General features: G+C 38.6%; 1 protein-coding gene across 4 annotated transcripts in view; it reads left to right on the plus strand.

The window, feature by feature from the left end:
- LOC108717675 (lysocardiolipin acyltransferase 1) overlaps nt 1–25,609 on the plus strand; it is an 88,901-nt gene that overhangs the window by 41,765 nt on the left and 21,527 nt on the right. For 3 of the 4 annotated variants that reach the window (XM_018264917.2, XM_018264918.2, XM_018264916.2), the window contains one exon: nt 4,519–4,635. The exons of the other annotated variant lie outside the window; for it this stretch is intronic. In XM_018264917.2, coding sequence (XP_018120406.1) covers nt 4,519–4,635 — 117 coding nt within the window. The remainder of the gene's footprint in view (nt 1–4,518; nt 4,636–25,609) is intronic. 4 annotated transcript variants of the gene reach the window in all.

Consider the following 25,609-nt stretch of genomic DNA (forward strand, 5'->3'; position numbering starts at 1 on the left):
TTAATCAGCTAGAAGTAGGTAATAACAACAAAGTAACATGATCCTATTAATACTGTTAGCTCTATATTTCTTCTTGCATTTACTTAAAATTCCTCTTTCTCAGTCTCTCTGGTTATGTGCCTTTTTTGTACAAAGGAGTAGAAATTCTGCTATCTTGTGTATCTTTAACACAAAGCCTAATTCCTTTTTCTGATAGATGTTTTTTTCGTGCATTGTTCTCTTACTGTACGTTTGGGAAATTGCATTTTACAATAATGGTTCTTCCGGCAGCACAGCTTGACCTTTTGTTCTAGTCCTCTTCTAAAGCAATATAATATATATAAAAGGTGACACCTTTTTGTAGAGATTGAATGAACCTGGTGACTGTACAATAAACAAGTTACTTTATGGTGGTTAGAACAGGAGGAGACATTGGCCAGACCTGAAGTGGCATGGCATGTATTAGTAAGAGTAGAAGTGGGGTCTTTAGGTGGAGACCAGTTAGAGAAAGATTTGTAGAGTGCACCTGTCAAAGAAACGCCTAAAAACCTGGTCTCTGTGTCAGGCTGAGATTTAAGCTTTATTTCATGTTTAAGATATTTCTATAAGGATCAATAAACTCTTTGAACAGAGGTATTTTATTATGTCTGTAAACTTGATTTATGAGATTAAATAACCCAAAACCAGTGTGAAGAATGGTGCAGTTTCTTGGGTTGTATCACCCTCAACTGGATACTTATCTTGTGGCCAGAAACGGGTTAATGATGTTTCTGAGGATCTTGGAAACCAGTTTATGCTCCTCAGCACTGCACCCATACATCGTTTCACCTATCCTGCTTGGCTAGTTTGTCATTTATAAATATTTCTTCTCCTCGTCTTAATTACAGCACATTAAATCAAGTGCCAAAGGTACTCTCGGTGGTGGGAGTTAACACATGTGACATTTTTAAATGTGTGAAAAATCTTCTGTTCTATTAATGGTTGTTTTTTGTAATCTTGGGTAGAACAAAAAAAGGAGAACAAAACTCATAATCATAATAGATCAGAGACGATTGTAGAATTGAGCGCAGGTTGAGGTACGCCTATGAAAACATTTATAAGGCTTTCTGGTCTTGAAATCTAGCTTTGCTTATGAAAACCAAAAAACAATATTTCAGGGCATCTCATTGTAGACAAGGTGTGGGAGTGGGCAAGATCGAATTAAGTGGGTAAAAAATGTGGTACTGTATGTGGTGTTGCGTTTGGTAGTTAAGCAGAGTGAGGGTAGGCTTCTCGAAAGAAGTGCTTTTTAAGAGATTTCTTGAAAACAGAAAGGTTGGGAGAAAGTCGGATAGACCGTGGGAGAGAGTTCCAGAGGAGGGGTGCAGTCCTTGCAAACTCTTGAATGCGAGCATATGAGGAGGTAATGAGAGAACTGTTGAGTAGCAGGTCAGTAGAGGAGCATAGTAAGCAGTTGGGTGAGTATATAGAGATGACGAGTTTAGAGATGTAGGGTGGGGCAGAGTTATGAAGTGCTTTGAATGTAAGGGTCATTAATTTGAATTTGATTCTGAAAGGTAGCGGATGCCAGTGCAGGGATTGACAGAATGGCGAGGCAGAGGAGGAGCAGTTTCTGAGGTATATGAGCCTCGCAGCAGTGTTCATTATGGACTGGAGAGGTGACAGACTCTGGAGGGGAAGGCCAATCAAAAGAGAGTTACAGTAGTCTAGACGTGATATGTCAAGAGAGTGAATAAGAATTTTGGCAGCATCTTGGGTGATAAATGATCGTATTTTGGATATGTTCCTTAAGTGGAAGTGACATGATTTAATACGTGACTGGATATGAGGAGTGAATGACAGGGCAGAATCTAGGATAACCCCAAGGCACCGGGCCTGGGGAGAGGGGGTGATAGTGGAATTGTTAGCTATGATGGATACTTCCGGGATGTTACTGGTGTTAGTTGGAGGAAAGAGAACCATTTCAGTTTTAGAGAGGTTTAATTTAAGGTTGCGTTGCGACATCCAGGTAGAGATAGCGGACAGGCAGGAGAAGACGCCAGTTAGGAGTTCTGGATTGAAATCAGGAGATGAGAGATAGATCTGAGTATCATCATCATAGAGGTTGTAGTGGAAACCATACGAGTTGATTAATTTGCCAAGGGAGGAAGTAGCTCCAAAAGTCTGATTCTGAGCGGGATTTGCACCAGCAACGCTCAAGTGCACGTGAGTGTCTTTGGAGGGTTTTTTTATTAGCAGAATGCCAAGGGTATGCCCAAGTGGTTTGAGTCTAGCACGTTTAGTTTTTATAGGAGCAAGCTCAGAGCATTACCATTGGAGTGAGAGGGGGAGTCTGAGCACAAAGATAAGCCTAGGGAGGAGGTTAGTGAAAGCGGTTTAGAGACAAGGGTTGTTACTGTTGTTAATGGGTATATTATAGCCACCTAATATGATGGATGGGATGTTAGATGAAAGAAAGGAAGGAAGCCAGGCAGCAAAGTTGTCCAGAAATTGTGCAGTTGGTCCTGGTGGTCGATATATGACAGCAATGCAGAGTGAGGACACAGGACACACCGGCACAACATGGGTAATTCTAGCAGGTAAAACCTTGCTCGTTTATCGCGGATGCAACGTTTCGGGGAGTGACCCCTTTCTCAAGCATGCTTGAGAAAGGGGTCACGCCCCGAAACGTTGCATCCGCAATAAACGAGCAAGGTTTTACCTGCTAGAATTACCCATGTTGTGCCGGTGTGTCCTGTGTCTACGCTGTTTTTGAGGTTGCCCATTCCCTCTAACATCGAGCACCTGGGAGTCGTTCGAGTCTGGACGGCCAGGGTGTGCGAGTGTAAGCTTTTCTTTTAGCAATGCAGAGGGAAACAGTAGAAAAGAGCCTAATGCAGTGAGCCTAAAATGCGGAGAATGATAATGAAGGAACAACTTTAAAAGTACATCGTTATACATCGTTATTGTACCCAGTGTTGGACTTTGATGCCCGGGGCACACCAGAAAACCTTAGACTGTGGGCCCACTCTCCAAACTATTTCTCCTTTTTCAACTACTCGCTCAACTTCTTTATTCTACAAGTCTCTTTTCTATATTATGTGATCTATTTAGCCTTTTTGTTCCCGTACAGAAATTGGGAATGACCCTGAAATAGGCCAAATGGTTAGAAGCAAGAGGGCCCACTGACACCTGGGCCCACCGGGAGTTCTCCTGGTATCCCTGTGGGCCAGTCCGACACTGATTGTACCCTCACAATATCATGAAGAAATGCAAGAAAATCTTAATTCAGCTTTCACTCTAGTGCTTGTGTTGATTTTTTTGTTTACTCTAGATACTTCTTCTGCCTTGAATATGTGTATATGAAAATCTCTGGTTACAGTTTTGTATTTTTAACTTAGATAATAAAATAAGTCTACTTTTTATTTTTACATTATTATAGCAAAACATAAAATGCTTTTAATTTAAAAATGTAAACATTTGATATTTTTACTTTTATTATTACAGCAAAATGAATGAAATACATTTTTTAATATATATGTAATAAATGTATTCATTGGAACAAATGATTTGATATAATTGCTATTTAAAGTACTGTATATGTGCTACGGTAATTTCTCACTTTCTGTGATGTTCATATCCGTTGCAGATTGAATGAGATCAAAAATAATTAAGTACATTGATGTAATTATATTGTTCAGTCCAATCAGATCCAATTTTGTTTCTAATCAGGAGAGCTTCACTGTAGCTTTTATAGAACTCCCCATTTCAGACATTTATTATTGTTATGATTATAAAATCATGTAAAACCCTGCTTTTTTTCATCAAGTTGTTTATTTCTGTCTACACATAATAAACAATGCAAATTAGGCTAATTATTGTTATTCTTGCTGTTTAAGATTCTTAGATCTGCATATATATATATATATATATATATATATATATATATATATATATATATATATAGTCAAGATTTTTTCGATGTATAAATATCACAAATTCAAGTAGGCAAATTTGATTACATAAATATTCAAAATTTGTGTTTTTTTGGTACAATTTTCTCAAATCCTGGCAAAGACTTGTGTTTTGATAACTCTGCTATGCTTCTATGTCCGTAAGTTAAGATTTTTAGACCTGATATATATCAATTGCTCATAAGAAACGACAATCATAAGCATAGGTTTGATAACATGCCTTATTAAAGAATTATGTAAAGTTTAGGAAAAGTGTCTTTATAACAGACTTAATACACTGGGGCTGATTTACTAATTTTCAAATTCAAATGTTTTTGAAAACTCAGTAGGGAAAAAATTCTCATCTACTAGCACATTTATATAAAAATTTGAATCAGAAAAACTGTTCCGTTAATTAAAAATGTAAAAATTTCAATCACAAAAATCAAATTACTCACTAGTTCACAACGTTTACTGGTGTGCATTTTATAGCATGATAAAATGTTGACTAAAAGGCAGGGTAATCTGTTGAGCATTAAAGCATAAATGAAATGTTTAATTAAATATTTCATGTGTAACTAACTAAATGTATACCAATAATTTGCAGATAATACCAAAGCCCGTAGTGATGAATTTGCAGAAAAGAATAAACTGCAAAAATATGAATACGTCCTACACCCAAGAACAACAGGATTTACCTTTATTGTGGATCGTCTAAGGGAAGGTAACCTTTGTTCTATCTTACAATATTACTATTTGCCTTTGGCGTTCTCCCCCAGATTTGTAAATTTGATTTGATTGGCTTGAGGCAGTCACTTACCGTTGATTTGCCACTATACAGTATAAGCACATTTTGTTTCATAAAATAGAATACAGCATTTTATTTGATTTATTTCCAGCCTACATGTATTTTATTACCGACAGCTATGATCAAGAGGCTTCTCATAAGAAAAAAAATTAAAATAACATCAGTGTTTTTATACAGAAACATGTTAAGTGATGTTTTGGTTCGTAGGGCAAAATGAGAGTGCAGCATAGGGTTGATGTCCAGATAAAATTGATTTTTTTCCTGGGATTTTTATGCAGCTAAGTGCTTCTTAGAGTATGAATGGAGGACAGGTCTCCAAACACTCTGCTGTTAGCAACTCCGCTGCAAAGGTCATTTGTGATCAGCAGTGAGGCTTTTTTGTGTGTCACAGTCTTGGATAGTGCAACCCCACTTTAATCCTTTGATTTGCTGCTGAATGAAACCTACCAGCCATTTTCTTGACCATATAGATGACTGTATTTATTTTACATGAGCTGAATAATTTAAAACTTGATGCACTTCATACTGGCGAACACAGTATAAGGGTATAAGAAGGATATAAAAGTGTATTGTCCTTATAACAGTAAGAGGCCACAGATATTGATATCTACAGGTGGCATAATCTTTTAGTTTGTTAAACTAATAGGAGTGCTTTTAAGTTCCTCAATTTAATTAGAAAAGGATAATTATTCACACATACCTGCACATGGAATATTGTTAACACAGTAGAAGTTTGTCATATTCCCTTATTATAATGAACGTACCAACTGTGAAATAAAGTACTTGGCCCCAAATCACGAATATAGGAAACCAGAATATAAATAAAAATACACAATGAAATGCCAAGAGTTCATAGAGTAGAAGAGGGAGAAGGGTTGGTGAAAACTCAGGGGACAAATAATAATGTAAATGCTATGAGAGTCATCAATGGTTATGAAGGGTGGAGGAAGAAAATAGTTGAAGGAGAAAAAGACAAATGTTAGTGTGAAATGAAAAGGAATGAGGAGTTGAAGGAGAAGAAGACACGGGATTGTAATCATGACAATCTGGGAAAAAAAGTAGAGTTGAGATTAGACTAAAAACTTGTTACACCTCCAAAATATACGTGTACCTTTCTACCCTTTTTACTGACTCTACAGCTGGCTTCTTTGAGCTTAAACAGTTAAAATAATGGGGGGTGTATTTGCTGAATTTTATTGGGCAGAAACAGTTTTTAATATATGCCTGTACATGGAATATTTTTAGCAAAGTACTAACAAATATCCTGTTTTTTTTATTCTATATAGTTCCTATGAAATAAAGTCACTGGACCCAAATGGCCAGTGTGTTGGCGTTTATATAAATATCCAATAATTAGATAGCATAGCGTGATGGAATAAAGGATGGAACAGAGGGAAAAAAGAGAATTGGGGAAAGAGAACAAAAAAGGCAAAAATGGAAAGGAGAGAGTGAGAGAAGAGAACAGTTGAAGGAGAAGAAGTCAAATTGGGATGTTAACATGCCAATCAGGATAAAGAGAAGTTGAGCAAAGTTGAGGTTAGACTCAAGTGAACAGTTGTTACATATTCAAAAAGATTCCGGATGTTCTAATAGTAGAAGATGGAGAAAAAATAGTGAGAAACTCAGAACAGTGAAGAAGCTGTCTAATTGGAATGGGATTTGGTATCTAAGTAGAGTTGAGATTAGACCCAAATCAAGAATTGTTTAAAAAGAGACCATCATTGTTGGTCTCTTTATTGCTGTAATTTCACCTTGATATTTTCTCTTCTTTTAAAGCATTAGGAAAAAATGTTTTCCATTCTGCTGAGATCTTGTTTTTACATCTTTCAACGTATTCTTTGCATGAATGACAAGTTTTGTCCCTGGTGGCTTTCGTGTAAATTCATTTTGGTTTTTGGCAAACTCTGTTCCTCAGAGAGACAAGGCAGTTTAAAAGGCAAAGAACATTATTTTGCTTTAAAAATAGGACGGCCAGCATTGTCAAAGGAATTACATTTTCTTTCCATGTCTCCAAAATAAATTAAAATGAAAAAAAAAAGTCTCAATTGAGCCATGAACGTTATCTTTTGTACAGACTGCTATAAATGGATTAACTGCAGCGAATTCATAAATCTCTCATGCTCTGCTCTATGTTGCAATGTAAATGAAAGTATAATATGCTTAATAGAACCAAGAAATATTTCCATTCTTATCTGTTAAGCCAAACTAGTCATAAGTACTGTAGATATATTTAGAATCCAAATCTCTCCACAAATACTTTTTTCTTAAAGATCTGCTACGGTGATCCAAGAACATATTATTTTCTTATAAAACAAATCCCAGTGGGAGAGAAACCAATTGAGATGCCTAGGAGATGTGTGAAGAGACAAAGAAAGCAGAGTCCGTGTTGATTTCTTAAATCATAGCAAATAATATTGGCTTAGCTGGTTGATCTCCAAAGATTCCCTCGTCTATCCATAAAATCTTTTACTGGCATATCTGCCGAACTGCTTTCTGCACAGACATTTCATGAAACTTACAGTACCTGGTTATTCAGTTAATAAAGATAAAACCACCCAAAGTCTTGGGTAGAACTCCATTTTGCTATTTCTGAGATGGAGACTACCGGTGAAAGATTTTATGAAGATAAAAGGGGGGTTGGTGTAGGAAAAAAGTTATTGTTCCCCAAAAGGCATAAACAATGAGTATATATTCTGTGGCCGAAACCCATATTTATTTATTTTGGCCACATAATATCAAGCATCTTGAAAATCTATTCTAAGGGCTTCAAGACCCATCAAATCTCTCTGCATTATATTTCATACAATTTAGCTATCTTTTTGTTTTTCCCTGCCACCAAATTGCTCTTTTTTCCCCATTAAGAAAACATTGCTTTTCCATACAAGTTGGTGGTCTATAGTCGATCGATTATTGTCATAATGGAATCTGATCATTAACGCATACTATCTATTATAGTCAACACCTGTCAAAGCATTGTTACCACAGAAAATTTTTCTTTGTGGCATTTTCATGGGAACCTCCTAAATACAGAAGGCAGCAACATACTAAGCTGCCACACTAAATTATCTGGAACCAATTTTGCTGCAGCAGGAAACCACCGTATATCTTTTTCTAGTAAATTCACTATAACCACCTCTAGTGGCTCTGGGCCCCTGAACATCTAGTGCCCATGGGCCTTAGGTTGGGGGAGATCTAGTGATTTTTCTACATACTGTATGGCCCTACCTGTCAGTGCAGGACAACTGGGGTTAGGTTGCTCCTCCCTGAATGAAGGACAAACTAAGTGATTCTTTAAGTCTCCTCTTTCCTGGTATGTCCACCTTTTTCTCCAGTTTTTTAGTTAGTCCTGCATTGGAGGAAACATCTTTTCAACATAGGATCGTATGTAGAAAAGGAGATTTTCTTACCTGAAAAATCTCATAGGTCCATACTGCAGCACTCCACCCAGTGGGTAATGTTTGCTGCTCATTACTTAGGCTAGTTAGGTAAAACATCTTCACTGGCAGGCTTGATAACAAAACTGGAGGAAGAGGTTTAGATACCCGTAAGGATGATAATCAAACAATCACTTAGTTTGCGTCCAGAGAGGAACAACTTTACTCCAGTCTTTGTGGCAGGTAGGGCCTATGAGAAAAAGATTTTTTGGGTAAGATTTTTTTTCCCAATTAATGACAGACTTAGCAGAAATTTGTCTTGAACTTTCCAAAGTTTTGTTCCACACTTGACCTTTAGTACACTTGAAGCCACTGTAGCCATAACGGGAATAAAATGCAGGATATACTGTATTGAGCAATCCCACAAAAAGTGTCAAGTGTGGTGGCACTAGAACACAGAAACTTCAGAAGGCTTAACCTGAATTTGTAGGGGCTTATTGTGCTTTCCAAAAGATTGTCTAAGTTATTTTTGTCGCTGCTAGAACAGAAAGAATCCACTTTATGCCACCCTATTTGGGCTTAAGTGATGAATGCCAGCATTCTCTTTAGACCCAACTCTAGTTATCATTTTGGAATTCAAGTTCTAAATTCAAGAACTTGGGAATTGTTTTGGGAATCACCCCTAGTACAGAGAGAACGCAGTTCAGTTTTGAGTTTAAGGAAACCACATAGTTTGTGTAACTGGTATGTAGATGTTGTGCTAAGCTTGTAATAAATCCAAATACGTGTCCAGTTTATTCAGAGCACAGCAAAGTGTGATGCTAATCAAACCTAGATTACATAAGGAAACCTTCAAATCAGCCCTTTAACCTGAGCCTTAAACATGTGCAGAGATGGAGTGTCCGTGTTCTGGGTTATAATAATCTGTTATTTGGAATGTTTGGTGCTGGAAAGAATTTCTGTTATGGTACCTACTTTAACATACGTTTTTAAAAAGCGAATTTCCACTGAAACAACATATAACCTTGGCCAAGACATGTATGTATAACCAAACATCAAGAATTTCCTCAAGCCGGGGGGGCACTGTGTCTGCTCCAAGATAAATAATTTGAGAAAGGTATTTGCATAAGAGACAGTACTTGAAAATAAACGTTGCCTTTGCACAAACCAGTACTTCCTTATGAACCATTGTGTGCTGAATTATTAGCAGTGCCAACATTGTTTGGCTTTATTCATAGTGTTTACACTAGCACCCATACCAAAAAAAACAATTGCATGCTTAATCTCTCATGAAATATACAGTAAGGTTAAAGACTGGTTGAAAGAAGAACACAGTGTGTTCTGACATAATTGTTTGATTTGACTGATTTATCGACCCTCACATTTTGTTCATTGGAACATATTTGCTGATAAAGCCGTTCTTTCGTGCCACTCAGTCAGTTCAAGCAAACACTACTGACACTGAGATCATTAAGACGGAGAATGGAATCTAGAATAGGAATTTTATTTTTTCTTTGGGGCATGAAAATGTTCATATGAAAGCACAGTAACAGGTGGATTTCAGTTGGTTACCTTCATCCATTCAGAGTCTGGCATATCCACCACCTACCATCTCATTTCGAGACACATTTTTGCATGCAAATTGCTTCTCAGAGGGCAAGCTTTAAATTAATAATTTGCTTCTATATAAGGGCAATTATGGTATGACCTGGGGAAATTCAGACTGAGAACCATGATGTCACTACACTACCAATGTGTTTTCCATTGTTATTAATATGCCTGGGTAACAAATCTGCTATCGACCATTCTTTTCTGTGCACCAATCCTTAAGAATTCATCATGTACTACAGGGAGTCCAGAGTTTGGGCGAGAGAGAGCAAGAAGGTTGCCGAAGGAGCTATTCAGGTCTCTAAGTCTAGGGAAGGAGGTGGATAGAGCATGGACCTGGTGGAACAATTGGAAAGGGCAAGGAGGTTTGTGGTGGAGAAGGCACACAGTATGGGGTAGAAGCATCAAAGAAGACATAGGAACAGGGTAGAAGGAGAGAGAACGTGTCAAAGCCAAGTATGTTCGAATGTATTAACTTTGCCAGCTCATAAGAGGTATCAACATTTAAATATAGAGTGTAATCATGTTGTTAGTGGCTCCGGTACCATCCTAAAGCCATGGCTTATATCTAATAAAGATGCCTGCTGAGAAGTGTTTCATGTGCCATAGGCCCACCTGTCTGACTCAAGAAACCTTCAGTGTTCTGCAGATAAGATTATGGTACAATGTATAGCCGGCAGTGAGTCAAAGAAACCTAATCTGCTTTGTGTTTTATCAAGCATTCTGTTTGCCAGCTGTTAGAAATACATTATAATTCCATGTTTTAGAGTGTGTCTTTGCCTCACGTTCCTTATTACTCAGTCATTGACCTAGTTGGGAAAAAATGTGTTTCTGAAAAGCCAGATGGCGCATCTTAAAGGAGAGCAATGGAAGAATATTCTGGAATATCATGGTGTAATTATGGGCAGAAGGGAATCAAATAGAAATCACCTATATCGTGTTTGTTTCAGCCATTCAAAAGGTCAGGTATTTGTAGAGACCACTTCATGCCTTTATAAAATTATGGAACTCCATAGGGGCTCATTAACAAACATAGCATGTGCAATGTACTTAGCGCAAAGGCATCCACAGGTCGTACCCCCACAGGTCGTACCAGGGGCTGCGTCCCCTTGGGGCCATACAGAGATGCAAAAAAGTTGTTTAGAGTACAGAATGGCAGGGGATCTTCTGTTTGCACATACGCAAAGTGCAAGGGACTCTGGAATGGTGAAGGGGTGCACATTCCTGTCCCGGGGCCCAGGCTACGGTTAATTACATTACTGCATGTTTTGTTATCCACAATGCATAATATTTTCCCCAGAATTCCATGACCATTGCAAGAGCCCATGCAGCATTGTGTGTGTGGCAACCTGCACTCAATGTAGAAATCTAGGTACAAACTAGTCTCCACTTCGAATCAACTTGTGCACAAAAGGGCATTCCTTTCCGAAACGATGTGCACCTCAATTATGAGGTTTGTGAGAGTGTCAGGGCCACACATTGACACTGAAGAACAGGCCAAAGCCCGTTAGTGTGGCATCCAAAGGGGTTAAACATTTGGTGTTCAGCCAATGAATCTGTAGTTGAGCAGGCACTCAAAAAACCAAACATCCAAACAGGCATGTAGAAGCAAGTTGATTTCTATTCTTGCGCATTCAAGGAAGCCTTATGCGTTTCGTGTTCACCAACACTTAACCATACGTGATTAAGTGTTGGTGAATACGAAACATGTAAGTCTTGTACAAGAATAAACATCAACTTGATTTTACATGCCTGTTGGGAAGTTTGGTATTTTCAGTGCCTGCTCAACTACAATACGGTTTGGGGAGATTAGCCACCCAGTGACAAATATCCTCTTCTTCGGGCTACTAATATCCCCGAAATGCCTTCCTGTCTGCAAGAATGTGAATCGCTGGTGGGATGGCACTCGGATCGCTTTGGTTTTCCGAAGTTTCCGTGTGAGGCAACTTCGGCTGACTTCGTAAAACGAAGCAATCCGAGTACCATCCTGTCGGCGATTCACATTCTTGCCGGCGGGAAGGCATTTTGTGGAGATTAGTCGCTCGAAGAAGAGAAGAATTGTTGTTGGGCGACTAATCTCCCCAAAACGCTACGTCTGCCACCACCCTTAAATTAACATATTTACTTTTCTATCATTATTTATTACAATAGGGCATATGTCATCCCCATGTATAAAGTGAAGATTTGTTGCACCGAGGGAGGGTCTCGTTAGCTCCAGATAAGGAATACTTCCAAGACCATTGCTTTTTTAGGGATGCATCAAATCCACTATTTTGGGATTTTGCCAAATCCTGAATCCTTTGTGAAAGATTTGGCTGAATACCAAACAAAATCTGAGGCCTAATTTGCTTATGCAACGGTTATAGTGACCCAAACCCTTAAAAAATTCTTTACTTCCTTGTTTGTGTGACAAAAAGACACATGATTTTAAGGTTTCGGATTCGGTTTGGCCAGACACTCGGGGGGGGGGGTTATTTACTAAAATCTGAATCCCCAAAAATCCTCGAAATCTGAAAAATTTGTGATTTTTTTTTTTTTTTGTGTTATAATAGACTTTTACATTTTTCGTAATTTATTAAACCCTGAGGGCTAATAAGCCCGAATATAAAAACACGGCATCTCAAACCTGCCGAGGTTGCATATAAGTCAATGGGAAAAACATTGATTTTTGGTTGTGTCGGGGGTTTCGGGCAATTTCACAATATTTTCGGAGCTTTCGGGTAAAAATTCTGAGTTTTCAGGGAAAATTCACAAAAAAATCGTGAAAATCTGTGCTTTTCCCGCAAAGGTAATTTACGGGAAAATGTAATAAGAAATAAGCATTAAAAACCCGAGCGGCTTAGATCGTAGTTTGTAGCAGCCGATATTGAGAATTCGGACCTTGATAAATAACCCCCTTGAATACAGTCGAATCCAAATACTGCTGAAAAAAGCAGAATCCTGGATTCGGTGCATCCTTAAAGGAGAAGGAAAGCTCCAAGACAGTTTATTGCCAACAGATTAGCCACAATAGTGCAAGCTATAACACTATATTTATTCTGCAGAATGCTTTACCATACCGGAGTAAACAGCTGTAGAGACACTATTTGTTTAGGATAGAAGCTGCCATATAAGCTTGGTGTGACATCACTTCCTGACTGAGTCTCTCCCTGCTCACTTACAGCTCTGGGCTCAGATTACAGCAGGGATGGGAGGAGGGAGGGGGAGAGGAGCAAACTGAGCATGCTCAAGCCCGGCCCTGGAGGTTTATGCTGAAGACAGGAAGTCTGATGCAGAAGTCCATGAGTACACAATAGAAGGAAAGAAATGCTGTGTTTCTTTTGACAGAGGACTCAGAGCAGCATTACTATGAGGGTTTACTGGTGTATTTATATAGACCTTTCTGCTGAAGCTTACTTACTTTTAGCCTTTCCTTCTCCTTTAATGTTTATCTGGATGTCTTCCACATTGTAATTATTGGCTAGTAGCAGACTTTTTCCCCTGTTTATTCAAAAAGCTTCAAATGCATGTTTTGTTTTTTTTATTGAATCCTGCTGGATTTCAGCAGGTTAATCCTTGCTTTTTTTTTTCTTATATAACACAAAGCAAGGGATCCAGGGAATCAGTCCCTGCAGTCCCCGTCTTTGGAGAGGAAATTATACTCATTATGAGAAGGCAGTTTCTATGCAGAGCATGCTGGGAACAAAGAACTTGTGCCCCATGGGAATGAAGGAGATGCTATGGAAATCTCTGCATTGCTCTTTGGTTGGACACAAAGATGGTTTTCCTAGACTTTCCAAGCAGACTTTTGTTGCATCCAGCAATAATATTGTCTGCACTCGCTGACGTTCTTCTTTCCCCTAAAAGTCATTTTCCATGAAAGCGCCCACAACTGTTTGTTTCTTATTCCTTTATTTATTTTAATTAAGGTAAAGCTGTATTGCATGGGGTCTAAAGGCAGTTATTTTGCTGTTATAGAGCGATACAATTCCTTTCCCAATGTTATTGCTTTTTTATGTAGAGGTTTTCCCGTCAAAGCTCTTTCTCCAAAAATATGATATGAACAGGTATTATGCACATTTCATATATTACAGCCTGGATATTAAATAAATTTATTTTAAACTTAAGTGTACTTAGTACAGAGGAATACCTATACGGCCATAGTTTTATGGGATCTCTCTGTACAGACTATGAGCAAACTTAGGGAATGTTCCTGCTGAATTGTGCTTAGTACAGGGAATACCTATGCTGCCATAGTTTTATGGGATCTCTCTGTACAGACTGTGAGCAAACTTAGGGGCTGTTCCTGCTGAATTGTGCTTAGTACAGGGAATACCTATGCTGCCATAGTTTTATGGGATCTCTCTGTACAGACTGTGAGCAAACTTAGGGGCTGTTCCTGCTGAATTGTGCTTAGTACAAGGGAATACCTATGCTGCCATAGTTTTATGGGATCTCTCTGTACAGACTATGAGCAAACTTAGGGAATGTTCCTGCTGAATTGTGCTTAGTACAGGGAATACCTATGCTGCCATAGTTTTATGGTATCTCTATGTACAGACTGTGAGCAAACTTAGGGGCTGTTCCTGCTGAATTGTGCTTAGTACAGGGAATACCTATGCTGCCATAGTTTTATGGTATCTCTCTGTACAGACTGTGAGCAAACTTAGGGGCTGTTCCTGCTGAATTGTGCTTAGTACAGGGAATACCTATGCTGTCATAGTTTTATGGTATCTCTCTGTACAGACTATGAGCAAACTTAGGGAATGTTCCTGCTGAATTGTGCTTAGTACAGGGGAATACCTATGCTGCCATAGTTTTGCCTGAAAAGTCGCCTGCGCTAATGCACACGCGGTGATGTGTTTTCAATAGTCACCCAAAATTGCCTCAGTAAGGGTGCATTAGCGCAGGGGTCTTTTAATTCTAGCCTATGGGGAAAAACGCTGAGGCAGTTCGGGGAGATAGTCGCTCAAAAGATGAGGCGACAAAATCTCCCTGAATCTCCTCGTGTGGCCTTACCCTTATATTTTCCATCCAATTGAAAATGCATGCAATACAATATGAATAGGAATACACTGATATGAAAATTATAATAATAACCTCACACTTTTTCTAGAAACGTTACTGGTTTTTTTAAATGCTGAAAAGTTAAAAAATGATGTGACCTTTCACCAATGAGTATAGAGGTGTCTGGGGAAGGCAGAATGGTATCACTGGGAGATAATTCTGGCTGCATCAGGGTAAAAAGTGTTTGTATATAATGAACCCTCTACATATGTACAACTTCATCTGCTCTCCTTTTGGAATGGCTGCATTTTCTGTTCAGCTGCCAGAAAGAGAAACGGGACTCTCTATTCATAATATGCACGTTGTGCTTTATATGGGGGGGGGGGGGGGGGGTATTTTCTTTGTAGTGTATTTTTAGATGGTGATAAATCTTTATGTGGAAAGCTAAAGCCTGTCCTTTTTATGTGGATGAGTGGGAGGAAAAATGGGTGATTCAGGCCCTTTAATTAATCACAACCGATTTGTACGTTTAAACATGAGGAATCATTCTGCTCCCTTCATGAGCTGTCAAGCCCCCCCCCAATTACACCCCCCCCTTTCTAGAGTAACTATAATGTTTAATCACTAGCATTACTAAAATCATTTTGCCTTTTAAGCTACGTATCACCCACTTACCCCTTTACACACGATTACATACCTCCCAACTGTCCCTTTTTCGGAGGGACAGTCCCTCTTTTGACAGCTCAACCCGCAGTCCCTCATTTGTACTGGAAAGTCCCTCTTTTCTCTGCACTGAACAGCCAGAAAAAGAAACAAAGTTTCTCACTTAATTGGCTTTTAGCAGAGAGCCCAGAACAGCTAACAGGTGCAAATAAGATACTTTGTAACAATTTTGAGACACAAAAACACAGTTTAGCTAAGGAGAAACATTTTCAAACTTTCATAACCTGCCAAATTTTGTAAAACAAACATGTTAATTAGGGGGTGTGGCCACAGAAAGGGGTGTGGTCAAAAAATTGCTGCGCTACATGTGGAAAAATTATTTTTGTCCCTCTTTTTACTTCCAAAATGTTGGGAGGTATGCGATTAATGTGCATTAGAATTACGTCTGCGCCTCTTCTCCAGCGTGTACAGCCCCAACTTGGCCAGTCTTTATTCATAACTCCTATGCTTTTTATCAGTTGCCCTTCTCTGAACCCACACAATTTAAAACTAGGTTTTTTAAACCATGCACGCAGCCCGGTTTTATAGTGGGAATAGTAATGGTTTAAAGGAACAATAACACCAAAAAAGTGAAAATGTCTTAAAGTAATGAAACTATAATGTACTGTTGTGCTGCACTGGTAACTGTCATTTTTGCTTCTGAAACACTAATATAGTTTATATAAACAAGCTGCTGTGTAGCCATGGGCAGCCATTCAAGCACAGGATACACAGTAGATAACAGATAAGTACTACTATAGTTTATATAAACAAGCTGCTGTGTAGCCATGGGGGCAGCCATTCAAGCACAGGATACACAGTAGATAACAGATAAGTACTACTATAGTTTATATAAACAAGCTGCTGTGTAGCCATGGGGGCAGCCATTCAAAGTTGAAAAAGGAGAAAAGGCACAGGATACACAGCAGATAACTAACAAGTTCTGTAGTATACAATGGAATTCTTTAGAACATATAGAACTGTTATCTACTGTCTCTCTTGTGCTTGAATGGCTGCCCCCATGGCTACACAGCAGCTTGTTTATATAAACTATAGTAGTACTTATCTGTTATCTACTGTGTATCCTGTGCTTGAATGGCTGCCCCCATGGCTACACAGCAGCTTGTTTATATAAACTATAGTAGTACTTATCTGTTATCTACTGTGTATCCTGTGCTTGAATGGCTGCCCCCATGGCTACACAGCAGCTTGTGTATATAAACTATAGTAGTACTTATCTGTTATCTACTGTGTATCCTGTGCTTGAATGGCTGCCCCCATGGCTACACAGCAGCTTGTTTATATAAACTATAGTAGTACTTATCTGTTATCTACTGTGTATCCTGTATTTGAATGGCTGCCCCCATGGCTACACAGCAGCTTGTTTATATAAACTATAGTTGTACTTATCTGTTATCTACTGTGTATCCTGTGCTTGAATGGCTGCCCCCATGGCTACACAGCAGCTTGTTTATATAAACTATAGTAGTACTTATCTGTTATCTACTGTGTATCCTGTGCTTGAATGGCTGCCCCCATGGCTACACAGCAGCTTGTTTATATAAACTATAGTAGTACTTATCTGTTATCTACTGTGTATCCTGTGCTTGAATGGCTGCCCCCATGGCTACACAGCAGCTTGTTTATATAAACTATAGTAGTACTTATCTGTTATCTACTGTGTATCCTGTGCTTGAATGGCTGCCCCCATGGCTACACAGCAGCTTGTTTATATAAACTATAGTTGTGTTTCTGAAGCAAACACGCTAGTTTTACCAGAGCAGTACAACAGCACATTATATTGTCATTCCTTTAAAACACTTTTATTTTTTCCTGTTACTGTTCCTTTAATGTTAGTTTAACCCTTTAAGTGAAACCTGTGGCATAATCAATGCACTGCACCGCTGTGCATATTTGGTACTCTTTGCTTTCATGTTCCAATGTAATCTACAGCAGGCCATGGGTTGACTGGCAACATTGCAAGATTAAAGGACCCCGGCATGTAAAAATTTAAAGAGCCGGGGTAACATTCATTTTCTGATTGGCTGGAGGCTAGAGAGCAATTTGCAAATGTAAAGCCTTGCTTCTGTAAAGTGTGTTTGCATGATTACTAAGGCTGAGGAGTGCTCTAGCTCAGAGAACAGTACATATGTGCTAGAAATGTAAGGACTAATGCTTTGTGCTACTTTATATACAATATAATTATCCTATTTCTGGAGTCTCGTTACACCACAGTGCCCACTACTGGTCATGTTGCTGCCTCTTCTACCCTCTGTATAAGTCATTTCAATTAACAGCGCTGCAGATTTTTGATATTCATGTCAAATCAGTTTATTAATTAGCTGAGTATTCTCGAATCTTCCTATTTTATTTTTTTAAATTTTGTTTATTATTGATAATGATAATTTAGGGGTTCTGAAAGGCAATGTCCAGCAAAAGAATGGAAACAATTTTATGCTAGGCATTGGGAATTGGATTTTCTTTTTCATTATTTGGGTGGACAGCCCCTTATACCTTTGACCAGCACCTCATAATTCTGGGGTCCTAAAACAATCCAATTATCAAGATTCTGATGAAACCCGTCGAAGATGTGCAGGATAGAAAGGTATGAAGGGGTGCCATGTTGATTGGATGTTGCTTTGGAAACAATAACAAAAAACGTGGAGTTTGGGTGACATCCTACATTGCTTTTCAATTGATTTTTTGATTCTGGGCCCCGTTACGGATGTTTAAGTACATTATGAAATCGCTAATCAAACAAATGTCTGGTAGCCAATAAAAATAAACAAAACTGCTGCCATTATCAAAATATTTAACAAAGGGTAAGGTGTATTCAGAACAATGAACTGAGCTTTCAGAGGAACATTCCATAACAAAAGGCCAGAACCCTAAGCAGTACCTCATATGGTCAGTTGGATTAACTAATGGTCCCCCGCAGACAATGCATCACCCCACAGAGGCTCAATGAGTGGTGCAGCAGTTCTTGGTTGGTTGCCATGAAAGGGATACTTTCATGGGGAAAAAAAAAAAATTCAAAATGAATCAGTTAATAGTGCTGCTCCAGCAGAATTCTGCACTGAAATCCATTTCTCAAAAGAGCAAACAGATTTTTTTATATTCAATTTTGAAATCTGACATGGGGCAGACATATTGTAACTTTCCCAGCTGCCCCAAGTCATGTGACTTGTGCTCTAATAAACTTCAATCACTCTTTACTGCTGTACTGCAAGTTGGAGTGATATCACCCCCCTCCCTTTTCCCTTCAGCAGCCAAACAAAAGAACAATGGGAAGGTAACCAGATAGCAGCTCCCTAACACAAGATAACAGCTGCCTGGTAGATCTAAAAACAGCACTCAAAGTAAAACCCATGTCTCACTGAGACACATTCAGTTACATTGAGAAGGAAAAACAGCAGCCTGCCAGAAAGCATTTCTCTCCTAAAGTGCAGGCACAAGTCACATGACCAGGGGCAGCTGGGAAATTGACAAAATGTCTAGCCCCATGTCAGATTTCAAAATTGAATATAAAAAAATCTGTTTGCTCTTTTGAGAAATGGATTTCAGTGCAGAATTCTGCTGGAGCAGCACTATTAACTGATGTTTTTTGAAAAAAACATGTTTTCCGATGACAGTATCCCTTTAACTTTTATTGGTGTGCAGAGGGAAGAGTATGGCAGCCCTAGTTAAATGTTGTCCTTTTACAGGCTGAGACCAAAATGCGTAGGTTTTACCTGCTTTCGCTAAATACCTTCAGCTGATACAAGTAATGCAACTCATCACCTTTGATGCCCATGCCAGTTGTCTGATGTAGACAATGTGTATGTGACAATATTGTAGGCACCTCTACAATAAGAAAATAACATTTAGAGAAAAATCTGTTGATAGTTTTAGCCAAACCCTGTTCTTAGCACCTTCCATTGGGCATTGTTTGTGTTTTGCAATTTGCACCTTGCCTTTCTAAATGGCTCCAAATGTCTAACAAGGCCCTACTAAGAAATCAAAGTAAGATGGTGGCACATCACTGCCCCTGGCCTATTCATCTTTTTCCAGAAAGGAGCACCATCCAGCAACAAACGTAGTGGCTTCCTAACATACTGGCACCCACCAATGAATTTAGGTTTCCATGCCTTTAAATTGACAACCCAGCATTTATGGATTCTGTGATACCTGCAACTATTTTTGCTTCTTAGAAGGGCCGAGAGGTGTTGGTTGCTCAAGCATTGGTAGATCTTCCCTTCATAGTAGATTGAAGTTGATATCTGTTTTATAAGTTGATGTCACTTAGTAGGTTGCAAAATAGACAGCTACACGTACCAATTATGTGATATTGAATTAGTAAACTATTTGCCAGTTCTGCTACCGCCATGGACATTTTCTTCCATTCAGTTGAAATGTTTCTACTCTTCCATCCCACCCTGAGTCCAGTGGTGGAAAACAGAACCCAAGGAGTTGGCAAAAAATAAAGGAATAAAAAAAAACTGTAAATGAAAGAAGAGAAGAGAAGGGGAGGAAAACACAAGGAAATGGTAATGTTTTAAAGAAGGGCAATATGAGGAAAGAGAATATAAGAATGGCTGACGGAATCATGAAACAAACAAGTGAAGGGGGAGGGAAGATGAAGAAGCAGAAGAAGAGGAAAAAGAGTACTGGAAGTGAGAATAAACTCCAGGTTTATGGCGATAGCGTGCATTTTCGAGACAGACTTGGGACACAGGCACCCAAGTCACAGTGCCAAATGGGTAAGCCTCAGCAATCTTCTTTATATGTTATTTATTGTGGAGTCTCTTTGGAGTGGACGGCTCTGGATTTCAAGAGCAGGGTTCGGGCGGGACGCACCCGGAAACACATAGAGGCAGATTTACTAAACGTGAGTGAATAATTAGAATGCAAAAATATTCGAATTTCAAAGTAGTTTTTTTGGGTACTTCGACCATCGAATTGGTCAAATTCGATCAAATCAAATGATTTGAACGATTCGAAGTAAAAATCGTTCGATAATCGAAATACTGTCTCTTTAAAAAAAAAACTTCGACTTTATACTTTGCCACTTTAAACCTACCGAAGTACAATGTTAGCCTATGGGGACCTTCCAGAGCACTTTTCTAAGTTTTTTTTTTTTTTTTTTTTTTTAAAGAATAAAAATCATTCGTTCAATTGATTAAAATCGTTCGATTTGAACATTTTGCGCTAAAATCCTTCGAATTCGGTATTCAAATTCAAAGGATTTTACTTCAAGGGTCGAATTCTAGGGTTTTTTAACCCTCGAAATTCGACCCTTGATAAATCTGCCCCGTAGTTTAATTGGTGAGCAGCTGTTTGAATTGAACTTTAAATTTAGCTTACATCAGCTAAGATTGGCTTGATAAGAGAAAATCCCATATAAAGCGCTGAAAAGGAGCGTTTGAACATGAGAATCAAAGCAATTAGACAGGAGAAGTGGGAGACAAGAAACAGGGTGAGAACATATGAGACAAAGAAAGCTGATGCAGCGTGTTGCTATTTTTTGCATGCAGCCAACATTGCATCCCTGTATCAGGTAATTATGTATTGATTTACCTGGCCCTACGCACGCACTATATTACACTTATTGTGAAGCTCAGCGCTGGTGCCGTGAGCCCAAACTCCCAGCTCTGGAAAATATGTTTTTTTTTTCTGCAAACAGCAGCTGCTGTGCTTGACAGCCATCACTAATCATATTGGCAACACAAAGCTGTCTCTCAGCTCTGGATACCAGACTGCTAATTATAGAAGCATAATTGTTCCATTTTTTCTGCTAGATTTCAGCCAGCCTCTCGTAGGTGTCCATCCATTCTCCCCCTATGCCTGATACATTTACCATCTCGTGTCGTGCCAAGTCATTGTTCATATCAACACACTGAAATTCTCTCTGAAATTGAAGAAGCGCCCAACCAGCCTTGCTGCAGGTGCCGCGGCGCACGATAAATGTGTGATCCAAGAAAGCAGGTTCTTGGAATAATACACAGCACGTGTTGGCAATATTTGTAAATACAGCAGTGACTTTATATGGTTCAGACTCCATGCTGTGCTGTGTTCATTGCTTGTGGCCATGTATATACTGTGTATATGTATAGGATGTGCTTTATATTAGTCTTTGGTTTGGGCCCTTCCTCTCTACTGTTCACAGGGTCATCATATCCGTCTTCCTTTCACAGTCTAATTGGTTGATCTACTTGACTTGCTCAGAAAATGTATCCATGAAATTATCAGCTGGTAACCATCTAGCCCGCTTCCAGTCTTATTTACTCAAACTCAACCACCTGTTCCAGAATCTGCTACAAATAATTGTACAAATAATTGTAAAAATAATTGATCCCTTGCCACACACATAGGGACATTCACAGTCACCTCATTCTATGGCCCGGAGTCATTAAAGTCCTTTTATCTTATAGGCACCTGGGTGCTGGCTCTTCTAAAATAGTGGATTCTGGATTATATTGATTACTGGGGGTCAATGGAGTAAATGAGAAGTCGGCAACAGAGGTTAATGGGCTGAAAAAAACAGATTCTCCTGAGCTGCCAGAAAGCTGCCCACATACAGAAAGATATAAGTGTCCATGTATGACTGGGAAGGCAGTGTCTTTGGAAATGATCTCTATTGCCCTCTACTGGCTGAGCATCTCTTGGCCAAGTTGGCAGCTTATTGGCTTAAAACCATTTCATTCACAATTTATTTCAGATGTGATTTTTTGATTTTGGGCCCTGTTACGAATGTTTTAGTACATTATGAAATCACTAATCAAACAATTGTAGTGATGGTAGCCAATAAGAATAAACACAGATCACTGTCATTATCAAAATACTGATTTTGTAACAAAGGGTAGGGTGTTTTCAGAACAATGAACTGAGCTTTTAGAAGAACATTCCAGAACAAAAGCCCAGAACCCTAAGCAGTACCTTCTATGGTCAGTTGGAACAGCTAATGGTCCCCAGCAGACAATGCATCACCCCCAGGGGGCTCAATAAGTGGTACAGCAGTTCTTGTTGTAATAAATCACGCCAAGGGTTATATCTGCCGTTAACTTTTATTGGTGTGCAGAGGGAAGAGTATGGCAGCCATGGTTAAATGTTGTCCTTCTACAGACTGATACCAAAATGCGTAGGTTGTCCCTGCTTTCGCTAAATACGTTCAGCCTTTATATGGTTTAGACCCCGTGCTGTGCAGGATTCATTGCTTGTGGCCATGTATATAATGTGTATATGTATCAGTTGTTAATTTGTCAATGGGGTGAAGACTGCGCTCTGTCCAAAACGGTGGGAAAGAAAGCTGCACCAAAGTTCAATCTATGGATCCACTTGTCCACATAAAATTCAGAGGAAAAATAGGGAATGAAAGGTGCGCTTGGGGATACCTGTAGAGAAAGGGAGACACAGCCTATCTAGTGTAGTATCCTTTGTACACTTTAGCGGGTATTAAATAATCAGATCTACTCACATTCGTGGAATGATCATATCGCAAAAGAGATCTGATCGCATATGTCTTCAATGTGAGGTTAGTTTGCGGCTGGCGTGTCTGGTCGGTTCCTTCGCCTGTTGAGTAAGGATGCCGGATAGTGTAGTACAGCTAGCAGAGAGGTAGTTTTAAGCCGATTATGCGCTTACCTCGAGTGTATGTACAAATGGCTTAATAGAACGCTATCTGGATCGTGTTCAGATCGACCTCTGCAGGGTTGGATGGGCGGCACTTGCTGGGGTTTACATCCGATCACGGCCCGATGTCTAAGTTCTGGCGATGATGTGTTCTCCTCCAGTAGACGCTGCTTTGATGTTTCCCGCAGTTTCACAAGTCGGCGTTCTCCTCCACGCGGTCTTCAGTCTCGCCTGGGGATACTGTCGGCGCTGCTTTCCACTTCTCTACTGGATACTTTAGCTCAAGGGGGTTTGTTTCGAAATAAATTTACGGCAATGTCTTTTGCCTTTAAAGAATTTATTATAGTCAAGTATTTTTAACAGTACAATGCCCAACGCGTTTCGTATACAATTATACTTCCTCAGGGGCTGATTTCCCATATTGCTTCACAGAGGTGTTTTTATCCCTTCCGTGGGTGGTTCTCTCAATTAAAAATGCAAATCACATTTATTTAATCATGCCATATAAAATAGAATATATAATAATAATAAAATGAAATATATAAAACGGATTTAAAAAAAAAAAAAAAATTTAGTCTTTTAAAAAGCATTTGATATCGATGTCAATGTTTAAACCTTTGAGGGTTAAAGTCTTTAATTTATGAATCCAGTAAGTCTCTTCCTGTGATATTACTTTAGTCATGTCACTCCCACGCCAATGGTTCTTTTTAAGTGATATTCCCATGAAAGTTAACTGTGTGGGATCTGAATTATGATATATTTTAAAGTGTGCAGGGACACTATGAGTAGTCATTCCTTTTTGTATGTTATTGACATGTTCACGTATTCTGGTTTTCAGACTTCTGGTAGTTCTCCCCACATACTGTAACATACATGGACATTGTAATAAATATATTACATTTTTATTATTGCAAGTGATTGTATCTTTTATGTCGAATGTTTCTTGTGTTACATTTGAATTAAAATTAAACGATTTTCTTGTATTGATTTTGCATGTTTTACAAGCTTTGCAAGTGCCACATGAATAAAATCCCTTTTTTCCACTGCTGAGAAATGTATCGTTTTTTGCTTCATTAAGAGGTAGACAGCTTGGTACTAGCATTTGTCTTATGGTTTGGGGTCTTTTATAGATTACCTTCGGTTTTTCCGTTAGGAAACCAGACAAATCTCTATCATTTTTTAAAATATGCCAATGTTTGTTTATTATTTGTTCCAAGTTTTTATTCGAATTATTAAATGTAGTGATAAACGAAATGGCGTTTTCTTGTGGGATTTTTTGTCACAGATCTTCTTGGCTTTAACCACAGTTTCTTTTTTATTATATTCAAAGAAAAAGGATATAAAAAAGAAACTGTGGATAAAGCCAAGAAGATCTGTGATATGAAAGATCGAAAGGAAATGTTAAAACATAATCATCAGAAACAAAAAATCCCACAAGAAAACGCCATTTCGTTTATCACTACATTTAATAATTCGAATAAAAACTTGGAACAAATAATAAACAAACATTGGCATATTTTAAAAAATGATAGAGATTTGTCTGGCTTCCTAACGGAAAAACCGAAGGTAATCTATAAAAGACCCCAAACCATAAGACAAATGCTAGTACCAAGCTGTCTACCTCTTAATGAAGCAAAAAACGATACATTTCTCAGCAGTGGAAAAAAGGGATTTTATTCATGTGGCACTTGCAAAGCTTGTAAAACATGCAAAAACAATACAAGAAAATCGTTTAATTTTAATTCAAATGTAACACAAGAAACATTCGACATAAAAGATACAATCACTTGCAATAATAAAAATGTAATATATTTATTACAATGTCCATGTATGTTACAGTATGTGGGGAGAACTACCAGAAGTCTGAAAACCAGAATACGTGAACATGTCAATAACATACAAAAAGGAATGACTACTCATAGTGTCCCTGCACACTTTAAAATATATCATAATTCAGATCCCACACAGTTAACTTTCATGGGAATATCACTTAAAAAGAACCATTGGCGTGGGAGTGACATGACTAAAGTAATATCACAGGAAGAGACTTACTGGATTCATAAATTAAAGACTTTAACCCCCAAAGGTTTAAACATTGACATCGATATCAAATGCTTTTTAAAAGACTAAATTTTTTTTTTTTTTTTTTTAAATCCGTTTTATATATTCCATTTTATTATTATTATATATTCTATTTTATATGGCATGATTAAATAAATGTGATTTGCATTTTTAATTGAGAGAACCACCCACGGAAGGGATAAAAACACCTCTGTGAAGCAATATGGGAAATCAGCCCCTGAGGAAGTATAATTGTATACGAAACGCGTTGGGCATTGTACTGTTAAAAATACTTGACTATAATAAATTCTTTAAAGGCAAAAGACATTGCCGTAAATTTATTTCGAAACAAACCCCCTTGAGCTAAAGTATCCAGTAGAGAAGTGGAAAGCAGCGCCGACAGTATCCCCAGGCGAGACTGAAGACCGCGTGGAGGAGAACGCCGACTTGTGAAACTGCGGGAAACATCAAAGCAGCGTCTACTGGAGGAGAACACATCATCGCCAGAACTTAGACATCGGGCCGTGATCGGATGTAAACCCCAGCAAGTG

This window comes from Xenopus laevis, chromosome 5S (assembly GCF_017654675.1).
Source record: "Xenopus laevis strain J_2021 chromosome 5S, Xenopus_laevis_v10.1, whole genome shotgun sequence".
Lineage (NCBI taxonomy): Eukaryota > Metazoa > Chordata > Amphibia > Anura > Pipidae > Xenopus > Xenopus laevis.